At 43.8% G+C, this 13,977-nt stretch overlaps 1 protein-coding gene across 1 annotated transcript; it reads left to right on the forward strand.

Moving 5' to 3' along the window:
• Positions 1–3,097: 3,097 nt before the first annotated feature.
• On the forward strand, positions 3,098–13,833 carry JTBR (jumping translocation breakpoint protein JTBR). The gene is made up of 4 exons (XM_089543432.1): positions 3,098–3,266; positions 3,367–3,511; positions 3,753–3,835; positions 12,010–13,833. Exons 1-4 carry the CDS (start codon positions 3,211–3,213, stop codon positions 12,164–12,166), a joined length of 441 nt encoding a protein of 146 aa, XP_089399558.1. The 5' UTR covers positions 3,098–3,210; the 3' UTR covers positions 12,167–13,833.
• The last annotated feature ends 144 nt before the right edge of the window (positions 13,834–13,977 follow it).

Here is a 13,977-nt window from a genome sequence, read left to right on the forward strand (position 1 = left end):
GTGTTTGATTTATCTGGGGCGAAATACTTTTACCCCACCTTGAGTGAACTACCTTGTGCAATGGAACTCCTTGGCCAAAAGCTGCCCTTCAGCCATAAAAATTTATCATATTTGGTTTAGCAGTGGTGTGCTTAGATTTTAGCTTCATCGCATTTCCAGCCGCCGCGGTGGCTCAGTGGTTATGGCTCTCGGTTGCTGACCCAAAAGACGCGGGGCCAATTCCAGCCAGTGCAGTCGTATTTCGTTGCAGGTGAAATTATAAAGGCCCACGTACTGTGCAATGTCAGTGCATGTTAAAGAACCTCTGGTGGGCGAAATTTGCGGAGCCCTTCACTGCAACGTCCCTCATAACCTGAGTCGCTTTGGCAAGTTAAACCCCCCATAAACCAAACCGTTGTATTTCCTGCGCTCTTAATGATTTTAAAACAAAGACCTTGCATTAAAGTTTTGGTACCATGGTGACATGTGAAAGAATGTGAATGGAGTGTGCCTTGCTGAAAGAAGAAAGAGGTGCACAAGAGGGATGACACATTTTTAGCAGAGGTGACTATGAAATAGAGCATATGTTTTAAAGTGATGTTAGTGCACTTAGGCCGCAATGTTACTGTGACTCAAGGAAGGAAAAAAGCGTAACATAAATATTGAAGCTAAATCATTAACGTTTTAAAGAGAGAATTCCATACATGTTCAAACATGTCGCACACAGTGCAAACAAAATTAATAGGTGGTAATGGTTGATGGGGGTTTAACGTCCTGAAGTGACTAGAACAAAAGGGACACTGTAGTGAAGGGGTTCGGAAATTTCGACCACCTAGGTCTCTTTAACATGCAGTGACATGGCACAGTGCATGGGCCTCAAGAATTTCGCCTCCATCGAAATTCGACTGCCATGGCAGGGATCGAACCCGCACCTTTTGGGTCAGCAGCCGAGCGCCATGACCACTTTGTCACTGCAGCGGCCCACTACTAGTGCTTCTACAGACACTACATTTGTGAGGAGCTTGTGGGGAAAATTCTGTTTCTTGGAAGTTTTCTATTAGTTAATGTTCCTGGAAAAGGCATTCGGTGAAGCAGTGCACTAACATTTTGGTTATTTTAGTCACATCTGACAAGGCTTTTATGGCCAATTTATGAAATGTGGTGGCTTGCAAATGTGAAGGTGTGCATGGCTTTTTCCCGAGGAACAGCTCGTCTTGGTCTACCTTCCTAATGGTAAGTTTGCATATTGTTTGACTTTTGTTATCCCGGCACACCCCATGCCTCAACATCTTGCAATAGCCTTGACAGGAGGACCTCTTGGAAATGTGGAGCTTATATTCTTCCCACATTTATGCATCACGGTAAACTGGTGCAGCGGCGTGCATTTATTCACACATTGAGCCACAAAGAAGACAGTTGAGTTTACCTGTATAGGTGTAAGAAGTGCATACCTATGATGTTTTTAAAAGGTATATTTAGGAAATGAATGAAGTGCAGTTTTTTGTGAACATTGCATGGGCAAGTAACTGTGAAGTATGCTCATAAATTAAAATGAGTGGTTGCGTTGTAATGACAAGCTGGCGCAATATGTAATATGACAACATATTGCTTCTTTAATCTTCTTTGAATCTGAAAATGAGAGCAGAAAAGAGTGAAAAGAGCAGAAAGAGTGCTCAGGCAATGCATCGAAAAAACTGCTGCCATCAAGATGCTTCCATGGTGGGCATAGCTTGTACTAAGGTGGCTTAAATACAACCTGCACCTTATTTCGCACAGTTACTGACCGACGGAGGAACCTCTGCAGCAGACGTTTTAGTATGTATGCTAGCACTATAGGGCTTCCACTTCACTGAAAAGCCGTTGTTTGTCACCTGCCTGATTCTGGCAGGTGGCAGCCTTTCCACCGTTGTCTGTCTGGTGCCTCCGCAACCTGTAAGAGCAGGGTGTCAACCGCCTGGATGGCAGGCAGGTCACTTCGGCCACATGACCTTTTGTAGCGTCATCCCAACCTGCCCACCGTGGCAGATGGCAGGTTCCTCGGAAAGAGCAACCTGGGTCTCACCAGCCCCGTTGATGGCAGCACCTGCCATTGCACGGCAGTGGCGCATCGCTTAACTGGCTTAACTGCTGCATCAGGGATACCTATGAATGTAGAGAATGAACAGTTCATCTGCAGCAGAAGTCTGAAAGATGCAATAGCACGCAGACTTACATCATATGATGTATCAACCAAGGTAAGTTCAAATCAAGCAAAACCGTAGAAATTTGTCAAGATAAACACGATAACTCATGATTAGCCCCAAGCTAAACTGCCCGTGGTTTTTTCTTGTAATTAATTTTCAGTTTTTTTATTATTATTATTATTATTGTTCTCCGGCCACTGCAAGAACATGTACAGGTGCCGTTACCTAACGGCCGGAAAGAGTGGGACGCAGCTGGTTCGCTCGTTCGACTTCAGAGGAAACATATGGCAACACCTTCCTAGTCACTCTGGGTTGGTCAGCAGATAGTGGTTTTGCAGGCGACTGTGGTTTTCTGTTTTTACCACACGCAATGCAAAATACTTCGCGATATCCATGCAAAATTTTAGCATGAACAAAGCAGCGCTAGAGGTAAATTTCTTGTTAGCAGCCGTCAGGCTAATGGTGTATGGTTCTTAGCAGCTTGGGGACATATCGACATGACCAGTGTACTCTCGGACATGGAGGAAGAAAAACACAAAACTGGCGCTTTGAGTAACTTCCATACTGACGGTATTTTGTAGACCTTTGTATTCATGAAAAATCCCAGCCGAAGGTACAGGTGTGTGACGAATTTCGTTCTTTTGCTTTTTTGTTTTTGTTGAGCCGGTATCAATTACACACTGTTCTTGCCCCCGCCTTATGTAATGCTCACGGGCCCCTAAGGCTTCAATAAATGAAATGAAATGAGAAATTGTAGATTCGATATTAAGCCGCACAACGACGGGAAAAGAAAACGGAAAATATAGGCACTGAACATCTTCTTTTGTTCATCTTGGCTTCCTGGCACTGAGAAGGCGGCAAACATTGAAAAGCAAAAGTTTGCTTGTTTGCTTGGCTGATCACAATGCACGCCTCTACGCAAGCCAATATGCACGACTCGACCAAGTACTCGACATGTAAACAACATGGCGGCTTCCAGGTCGGCGGTCATGAAGACTTCGACTCAAGGATAATAATATCGGCTCCTAATGATACGACTGGACTCACCATGATTGAAGTGTGCTCTCTAAAGCGCATAATATTCCTAACCGTGTTTCTGATCGGGTAAGTTTACTCGCATCATTCTGTGGTCTGCCTTCAGCAGCGAAAGACAAGTGGTGTTATTGCCGGTTGCGAGTTGGCTATGCTTTTGCCATCACTACAGTGCCTGCCTCATGATCCTGACGCTAGAAAGCATTCTGTCAGACCACGACGGTGATCGGAATGGCTCAAATTCCTCAGAGGGCTGCTGGGAGAGGGAAGATTACATCATCAAGCAGAAGTGCGTGCCTTGCACCGAATTCGAGAGGGTGAGTAACTCGACCGGACGTGCTAAGTACAACTGCGTGCACCGCATTTGTTCCGTCACTATCTGAAGTTGTTCTCGGCAAAATATTTCGTTTCCATGTGGTTTGAATTTGCCGGCGAAGTTTATAAGACCTGAAAAATTATCCGACTCCTCGAGGGGCGTGGCCACTTTCATTTGGTTTATGTGCGCTGTTCGCTCTATTAATTCAAGGCCGTTACCGGCCCTTACGTGATTCATTTCAGGCGAGCAAGCACCTTCCGATATGCATCCAGTCGAAGTACAAGGAGCTTGTCACCTGCAAGAACTCGGGGGACGTGTACCGCAGGTACAGTTGTTATTGCAAGCATCCTTTTTTTTTTTTTTCAGCATCTTTGGTAGATATGCTGATGTTGGAGTTTAAAATCGTTGACATTTTCCTATCTTTTTTTAAAACTAATTAACCTGCGCTCAATCTCCCCTTTCAACCACTGTTATGGTGCCAAGCCCCAGCTATATGATGTAAAGAAATAATCGCCACAATAGAAACAAGGGATTAACAAGACTACTAACAAGCACTTGTTAATCATCACATGTGTCTCCTCCCTTATCCTTTGTGGCTATTTTTGCGCCAATTTCTGCTCATTCTGCAACACCAACTATCCCAACAGCACGCGCTTCTGAGCTAGATAGTGTTCCACAAGTTGCCGTCCACGGATTGTTATGCACTGCAGCCTCCTGTAGACTAGATGGATTTAGTGAACTGGAATCATGGACTTTGGGCAGCCCACCTGGTTGGATGATTCCTGGTTGGATGCTTCTATGAAGAGAGTCGTGACATGTCCAGCAGATATGGGCTGCAAGCTTAGTGTGTTACAGAGAGGTTTTAATGGCATAATTTAATTTTGACCTTCTGCCTGTGGTTTTTCTCGGCAGCTTATTGCATTTATGGGTTGCATGTGCATATTGTTAATCTGGAAACTGGCTGCATGTGTCCCGCCTTATTGCATATGGTGCGCTGTCAAAGCAGTGGTCACAGTGCCACAAATAGAGCACTTTCTTTGCTGGCTCATGGCCTTTAGACTGTTTTAGTGCGAAAGCATTAATCATGGTGTTCTGACCTGAGCAGAATCGTCCAGCATTTGTTTGTCTGTCTGTCCGAGAGCAATCTGGATCATGCAAATTCCACCTGTGGAAGCACCTGCCATCCCAGGGCTGTGGTGCACCGCTTAGCCGCTGCACCACTGTGCCAGGAGTAGTATGAAGACTCCCAGGGATCTATGAATTTTAAGTAGAGAGAGCCCAATCCTGCATATATGGATACGCCATGCTTTCGCACTGCATAGACCTTTTCACAACCCTCGGGAAAACCAGTTTTCTGGGCTCTGGGGAGAATGTGGGGAAGCTCGATCCTCAGCTCTTTTCTGTACTACGTTCACAGGCCAGTGCCCAATATGGCGGCGCCAATCGACCTCTTTTTGAAAATGTCTATACGAATGTTGTAGTCATTCTCTCTCATTTTTAATTTAGTGCATCCTAAAAGTGTTGACTTTCATTGTTCATCACCATTATTAAGAATTCAATAGAACTCTGTTGCTGTTCATCTGCTGCAAGCACAGATACTCATGAGAGGTTGACCATCAGATATCTAAGTTGTCTTTGCTGCACCCTGCCTTTGTGCATACTGTGTATGTAATGAAGAGGAAAAGTACATTACGCTGACATTTTTCTCTTTAGTTTTTGTGTGTATTCCGCATCGGCACATTGAGGAAGTTGAAGCTGTTATGTGTTCCCTGGTTTGAGTGCTGGCAGTTGGTGACTTCAAAAAATCTCTATTTTGTGTAAAACTGCAATTTAGATAACTGCTGTTGTTTTTTGGTGCTGGTCTTTGGTTTCTGGCTATAGCAGCAGCATTTAAGAGGGACTAGACAAAATATCGGACTTTTTTGTATGTTTCAATCTCCAATCTTGCTTTATGGCTTCTGTTGCATGTCGCCTCTGCTAACTGCCACTAAGATAAACTTATAAGCAAGTTGGTTTGAATTCTTGCAACTTTCCTAAACGTAAGAAGAAGCTGTTAACCAGGCCTCTAGTTGGTTTTTATTTTATCATTGCCACACATGCGCAAAACTAGCTTCATATTCAAGTGCAGTTTGAGTGATATGCAGTTTTGAATGCAGCATCTGACCTTGTGTGGTGTGTCTCGCCTTGTGATTGTCTTACAATGAGAGTTGTTTCTTTAGCACAAGGTCATGCATCGCTTCATCTGATTTAGTGTGCTTAACACGAGATGGCCCAGAAAGTTCCTGACTTTGCACTTTAATGGTAGCTTGTACTGTTAATTAACAGCTTGATGAACTGTCTTGAGTACAGTGTCACTGAAGGCTGCGCACGCACTCTTTTCATTTATGTGGTGTAGGCATGGTAGGTAAATATGTCACTTCATTTGTTACTTCTTTGTGCGCTGGATTTTGTAGCTGGCTAGCTATTTGTGAAGCAGCAGCTGTAGTCGGTGCTTTTGTGGATGTAGTTGCTGTGATATGCATCCTTTTACAGAGAGAGTGGTTTCTAGGACATAACCAGCACGGAAGCACGCGTCACCCAATCCAGTTTAGTTTGTTTTGCATGAGATGGCACCGCAACTATGCTTTCGCTCAATCCAGTTTGTTTAACACGAGAAGGTGCTGCATGTCTCGTATGCAAGGGTATTGTAGAAAATGCTTAAAGGGGTCATTCCACGCCAAACGTCCCAGGCGTTGTGCTCGACCATCTCCAATTTTTCAAGAAAATTCACGGAAACTTATCCCAATGTGTGTATTGAAAGCCTGGCATATTTTTGCTATAAAAAATTTACTCGCGTGATTTGGAAAAGGCGAGAAACTAGACACTGCTCAGGAATTAATAAAAAATTTAATATTTCAGAAAACACTCCACAATTTTTTCAGCGACATCTACACAGATTCTGGCTTTTGATATAATTCTCAGTATGCAGCTTTATATAACATAAACATTTTTAAAAACTGAAAGATAATGTAAAAATGTTTCATTTTTGTCGTTTTTTTTAAATATGAATTTTCTTTTGGAAATTCAGAAATAGCCTTTTTTGCTTCCATAGATGTCTAGTATCTATAACAAATGTTACAGGTGACGAAACTGCGAACATAGAAGTAAAGAAAGATACTAGAGTTGCAAAAAAGTGCGTTTTGAGCTAAAAGCACTCGCCAATTTCACCTTGAGGTGGTCCTAGTAAAAATAAAAACAATAGCGGACTGCGTAGCACTCTAGAGGCCCGTGTACTGTGCGATGTCAGTGCACGTTAAAGAACCCCAGGTGGTCGAAATTTCCGGAGCCCTTCACTACGGCGTCCCTCATAGCCTGAGTTGCTTTGGGACGTTAAACCCCCATCAACCAAACCAAACCATCTTTTTGCCTTGCATTTCTGCAATTTCATTGAGGTAATTTTTGTTTTAAGTGAGAAAAGAATTTTTGAAGTTAAGCTCTTGCGCCGCATGCTGTGCCTCTTCACCGCAGAACACGACACCTGGCTTGACACGATACTTATGGCCAGATAACCACTTCAGTTCCCGTCGCTTGCTGTCGTGAATTTTTAGGGCTAGAGCTAAAGAAGATATTGCATGACAGTCGGCAGGGGGTGGTATACTGTAAACGAGATCGTTTTCGCTTTTGAAGTTCGAACAGACTGGCTTTGGTGCGGGGAAATCAAGATAAGAAAAACGAGGGTATTCAGCGTGCTATCTCGCATGGACCACGAAGAGGGAATGACCAGCCGGCGTTGCAGGCTTATCACAAGTGCTTTTTTTTTTATCCGAATGAGATCACGGAGCGCACATGATGGTGCAAAGAGCGCACCGCTGCGGCGAGTAACGCGAGACTCGCTGACGGTGAGCGCGGCCCACTAGTGCTTAGGCGCGTCGCTCGCATGAAGGTGCTTCACCAGATTGGAGGCTTGTCTACAGTTGCAGTCGGATCTCTGCTAAGGACGGAAGTTTTCTTCCCATGGCTGAACCAGGCCCATCTAGCAGTTCTTCGGGTCCTGCGCATATTGATGCGGGTAAGGAAGACTTTAAACTAAGGCAATAGTATGCGTTGCTAAAATTTAGAACTAGTATTCTCTTAGCATTTACTCCTGCATTATCTTTTTTTTTTTAGCTTTTCAGTGAGACCACACACACAAAAAAGTAAGAATGCTGCTCAGTGTAGAATGAAGGCTCGTTCGTGGTATTGGAGACACAGAGGTAAATAAATCAACCAGCGCAAACTATTTAAAGGCGAACGCAGTTACATTACATAGCTGAGTTGTGGAGTCCTATCTGACTTGCGTAAAACTTGCATTTGTTAGACGTCTATCGGTAAAGGTGTTTTCATACATGCGCATGAATTTCTGTTTCTTGTGTAGAAACTGAACTTCCTCCGTGCTCGCTTGGTCCAAGTGGGTGCCACAAGCTAACACAGATCAAGAAACGTTCCCTCATCATTTATGAAGAACTGACAGACACAGACAGGCGACTTCTTTCTCTGCGCTCAGGGCGCCCACAAGGGGGCATCAGTATCGTGTGTGCTCATCACTATCAAGTTTTCCTTAAGAAGTATTCATCACTCATAGCATCTAAGTGGTGTTCTAACCCTTTTTTTAAACACAGAAAGAACTACCGTGGAACCAAGCACATAACATTAGCTGTGGCAAACGCACACCCCAATTTGAACCTCATTCCTGGTAGTCGACTTTGCCAGGCATGCTGGCAGCGTTGCTTCAACTTGAAGAAGAGTGGTATTTGTGACACACCTCATCAGGCACGCGATACCCAGTGCGAGCAAGATGACGTCGTTGTGGCATTTGAGGATTGCAACGAGGCCCTTTTAGCCATTGGAGAGAGCCCCCTTCAACGAAAACGTGGGTGAAAAAGCCGGGAAACCTACGCGCAAAAGAAGGTTCAAAAGCTTAAAGCGAGTGCGGAAAAAAGAATTTTTAAATCATTCGGACTGCACCACAAATCAAGCCTCCAGCGCAACCGGAGGGAAGATTTTCTTCTCAGCGATTACGTGAAACTTATGCAAGATGTCAAAGCCAAGTTTGACCTAGAGGAAAGTCGAGAAACACGAATACAACTTCTTACATTGGCTCCCTCGACTTGGTCTCGGCAAAAGATAATGGATTTTTTCGGGGCCTCCGAATGGCAAGTGCGTCAAGCTCTGAACATGAGAACAAAAGCCGGCGTATTAGGCACCCCACCAAAGCAAAGAGGCTGCCCGGTGATTGAAGGGGTCAAGGCGTCCATCATCAATTTTTATGAAGATGACGCTGTTTCGTACTGTCTTCCAGGAAAGAAGGACGTGCTAAAGGGACGCCAGAAGCGCCTCTTGCTGCTTAATCTGAAGGAAATGCATGAGGAGTGGAAAAAAAGTTCTGACTTAAGGTGCGGCTTCTCGACATTTGCGAGTCTTCGACCTCCACATTCTGTCTTAGCTGGAGGGAGTGGCACTCACACAGTTTGTGTGTGCATGCAGCACCAAAACTTCAAGCTAATGATCCAGGCTGCGGATTTAAAGGAAAGTGCTGAAGAACTTGTAGCCATTGCTGTATGTGAACTGGGCAAAGAGGAGTGCATGCTTGGTACGTGTGCCAAATGTCCGGGAACCGACTGTACAGGTACTTTGCTCCGCAGCGCCCCAGTTCATGACTTGGAACAAATAGACTGCGTCCAAGTGCGACAGTGGATTGGCAGGGTGCGTTGCCAACTTGAGACAATTCTGCTCACACCACACCAGTTCTGTGATAAATTCTTGGATATGCTTAAGGAGCTAAGGCCCACCACTTTGTAAGCAAACAGAAGCAGGCGCGCTATTTGCGGGAGCTGAAACGGAAGATCGGTACACATGAGGCAATTGTCCTCATGGACTTCACCGAAAATTATACCTTCGTTGTGCAAGACGCTCCACAATCCTACCTCTGGGTGAATACTCATGCCTCAGTACACCCAGTTGTAATTATCTTCGTGGGCATGAAGATGCCGCACAAATTTCTGTAAAATCTTACAGCTTTATTTCTGGTTGTCTAGACCACGACACGGTGGCCGTTTCTGTATTTCAGAATGAAGTAATCAAGATACTGAAGCAAGACTTTCCACAAATTTCAAATATTCATTACTTCTCTGACGGAGCATCATCGCAGTACAAGAACAAGAAAAATTTCGCCAACCTCTGTCAACACGAAAACGACTTCGGCATTTGCGCTGAGTGGAATTTTTTTGCAACTTCCCACAGAAAGAGTGCTTGTGATGGAGTTGGGGGCACCGTGAAAAGTTTGGCAGCAAGGGCGAGCCTTCAAAGCCCCTACAACAATGAGCTATTTACCTGGGCCAAAAATAACATCAAAGGTATTGTGATCCTTTGGGGGCCAAAAGAAATGGTTGAAGAAAAACGAATTCAGCTCTCTCCAAGATTCCGCTCAGTGGTCCCTGTCAAGGGAACACGGAGTTTTCATTACTTCAAGCCAACATCACCTTTCAGGCTACGAGCTGGCCTTATGTCCTGCTCATGCACAGAAGAATTTGTAGTTATAAAGCCCATTTCTGCGCTGGAATATGGCAGAACTCGCACCGATTAAAGCAAATAAATCCAAGACATCACATCGAAAACAATCGGGCTTGAGCCTCTGACGGCCGCAAGGGTCAGGTACCACGTGGTGCTACTGCGTCGCGGATTGCTTCAGCAACGGATCGTTCTGATCATATCTAGATCGGCATCGCAGAAGCTCTTACGCTGGTGCTTACGTCTGTCATGGCGATGACAAAAATGACTGACTGTGACAGGACCACACTGCACAACTAGCTCACTGGAGTATGTTCCGCCCCGGCAGCGTTAAGAAAATCTTTTCCCTCACATACCTGTCAAGACTACTCAGTGTTCCTATGCTTGCCTGCAGTGAAAACCTCACTTAAGAACAAAACTCTGCGTTTCGTCTCGTCAGAGTGTCGTGTTCTGCGGTGAAGAGGCGTCAAGACACGACGCAGCTTGCGGCACAAGAACTGAACTTCAATAATTCTTTTCTCGCTTAAAACAAAAATTACCACGATTAAAATTTCAGAAATGCAAGACAATAAACAGTGCTATGCAACCCGCTATTGTTTGTATTTTTACTAGGACCACCTCAGTGTGAAATTGGCGAGTGCTTTTGGTCAAAACGCACTTTTTTGCAACTCTAGTATTCTTTTTACTTCTGTGTTCGCAGTTTCGTCACCTGTAAGATTTGTTATAGATACTAGACATCTATAGAAGCAAAAAAGGCTATTTCTGAATTTCCAAAAGAAAATTCATATTTAAAAAAAAACGACAAATACGAAACATTTTCACTTTTTCTTTCAATTTTTAAAAAAAATATTTCTGCTAAATAAAGCTGCATACTCAAAATTATATCGAAAGCCACAATCTGTGTAGATGTCGCTGAAAAAATTGTGGGATGTTTTCTGAAATATTCAATTTTTTTATTAATTCTTGAGCAGTGCCTAGTTTCTCGCCTTTTCCAAATGTTCAAATTGCGCTCACTACGTGAGTAAATTTTTTATGGCAAAAATATGTCAGGCTTTCAATACACACATTGGGATAAGTTTCCGTGAATTTTCTTGAACAAATTGGAGATGGTCGAGCGCAGCGTCTGGGACGTTTGGCGTGGAATTACCCAAAGTGACACTGTTAAACCATTAAGCAGCCAGTTGTCATTGTGAGGTGATAAGAAATGATTGGTGGTTGGTCAGCAGGCTCATCTAGGCTCTCTCTAAGTTTTGCAACTTACTCAACAGGGGTGCATTTTTTTTGCGCTCCTTTATGTACAGGGGCGATGCAAAGAAATGTGAACAGAGCGAAGCCTACAGAGCCCCACTGTTCGAATTTCTTTTGATTGCACTTTTACCTGGGTGTTAACAAAAAAAAAGTTAGAGTCGTCCTTGAATACGTCACGGACGACTCTGGTGTTTTTTTGTTACCACCGAACTAAAAGCGTGATAAGAAGAAATCCAAACAGCGGAGTACAAGAGACTGGCACTTCCTGTTCTCTCGTATGGAGGGGAACATGTTCTCGAGTGCATCATTAAAGAAAATCTAAGACAGATGCAATGGGGTGGCATAGGGTTGGCAGCTCAAGATAAGTGTAGTGCGTGCTGCACAAGGCATGCTTCTTTACCTTCCATCATCTTAGCGATGTCAGGTAGAGAGGGAAGGATCCAGTGGCAGAAACAGCTGCATTCACTAAAGGTGCTTCAAAGCTGCTCCAAATATGGAGAAGTAAGAACATAGAACATATGTATATATTGGGACATGTTTGGTGCTGTCCAAATGGCCTGTGTTGTCTGGTTATAACACTATCATTTTGCCTCTTTCAGTGATGTTGCCATGTTCGTCTTGAATTTGTGTGGTTATGTGCCATTGTGCATGCAGACTTTTCTTCTTTTTTGATAGAAAATCTGTTGTGCACTTTACTGAGCAGGGCATTGCAAATGTGTGCTGCAGGTGTGACAATGAAAGGGAAGGGCAGCACTTTTGGATGTTCGAAGGCAGCATGCTCGTCATGGGTCTGCTCAGCTCCCTCTCGGTAGTGCTTCGGCAGAGGCATCTGGACCGCAAGGTGATGGAGCGAATACAGCAACAAGTGGCGGCAGGCGTCTGATCCTGCTCCTCCTGTTGGGAGGACAATCTCATCACTGCTACGAGCCATCATTATTTATAGGAATAAAGCTAAGTGTACACGTCTCCTCAGAACACATGTAACAAACTGGCACTCCAGTCTCTCTGCACTAGGTGCTGTGGTATCCACCATGTGGTAGATCTGGCACGCCTGAATTGAAAGCCCATGTTCTGAAGCAATCATATTCAGGGATATTGTTTTCAGTGTGTGTCTGTTGGCTGGAGGGACAAAACTGAATGTTGTGACAGAATAAGCTCTCAAGCACACATCCCGTCATAGGCACTTATGTGAACAGGAAAGCACTGCAGTGCTTTCCTATTCGCATAGGTGCCTATGATGGGATGTGTGCTTGAGAGCTAATTCTGTCACAACATTCAGCAACATCCTGCAAGTGCCTGTAAAAATAGTGAAGTAGCCGTTTTTCTGCCATTCGTATTTGTCCCATTAGCAAAAATGATGCTTTCAGCAGCCCTTTGCAGTTTTTGGTTGGACCTGACTAGACTGTAGAGAACAGCCATTCCATTCACATTTCAAACAGCTCCGACGATTCCATTCACATTTCAAACAGCTCCGACGAAGTTCTTTCAGGTCCGTTCAGACAGTAGACTTCCAGCTCTTTCTTTTGCCTTTCTTGCTGGACCTGTATTACCATCTTTTACAGGCTTTTCCAAGAAGCACTTTATACAATTTCTGTTCTTTCTCCCCGGAGCGATACCGAAGGTTGGCTGGTAACTGTGATGCTGTGGCCACTTAGTGATGTTTTTTGATGTTCACTTTTTCTGGCATTGATTTGTGGAAGTTCAGCTTGGGTGAAGACTACTTTGCAAAAGAGGGCAATTATGTTCCTTGCTTAGAAAATACAGAAAGTTAATTTGGGTAACCCAAGCTAGACATGGCAGAAGAGAGTGTAGTGTTTTACTGCAAGACATGTAGCAAATGCTCCGGCCTCCAACCAGAAGGAACAGGAGAACAGATTCAATGGATTGGGAGTAGTTAATGGCTATGATAACTACTATGTGAGTAAAACTCATTAAGGTTTAGTAGTGCAGTTTGTTTGACGTGCAATTAAGGATGTTGTGATGCTGCTCTGAAAGCTGAAAATGGACACATTATCATCTATGTCCACTGCAGCAAAAGGCCCTGCCCAGTGCCCATAGTCAACTTATCTCTGCAAACTAAATACTGTAGCAGTTGCTATGAAATACACTGTATGCCTTGTATTGACTGCAATACAACAGTTCAAATGGGACATACATTTGTACTGTTTCCCTAAACTGTGCAACCATGCCCCGTGACATTTCCCATGAAAGAAGTAGCAAAAGTGGTTGTCTGAGAACACAAGTTTGTTGGTGGCGTCGTGTTGCATCTCACAAGAGCATAGGCACATGCGAGACATTCTGCTAGAAATTTCAGACTGAAATTAATTCCCAGCTTGTAGTCTGCAGTGTTTCCTTCTTTAGAAACATGAATGCAATGACCATAGGCTGGGCTTTTAACCTGGCTTATATAGAATTTGTAATGTTTTCAAGTGTTTGCATGAGATATGCATCTCATAATAAATAAATAAATGTATGTGGATCATTTCTTTCTGTCACACAGTTGAAAAAACATCTTTAATGAATAAAACTACTCTTTATTTCCATTTGGCAGTTTGTTGTTAGTCTGTATGTATCATTTAGCAGTGGATCACGTTCAGAGTATTGGTAATTTCTTTTTTTACATATATTTTCACATTTCATGTCATGTCGTGGTAATCATTGCTTAAATTCAGATGCTTGGACTGACCGCGGTTT

This window comes from Amblyomma mixtum, chromosome 5, assembly GCF_055824585.1.
Source record: "Amblyomma mixtum isolate Tamu chromosome 5, ASM5582458v1, whole genome shotgun sequence".
Taxonomy (NCBI): Eukaryota; Metazoa; Arthropoda; class Arachnida; order Ixodida; family Ixodidae; genus Amblyomma; species Amblyomma mixtum.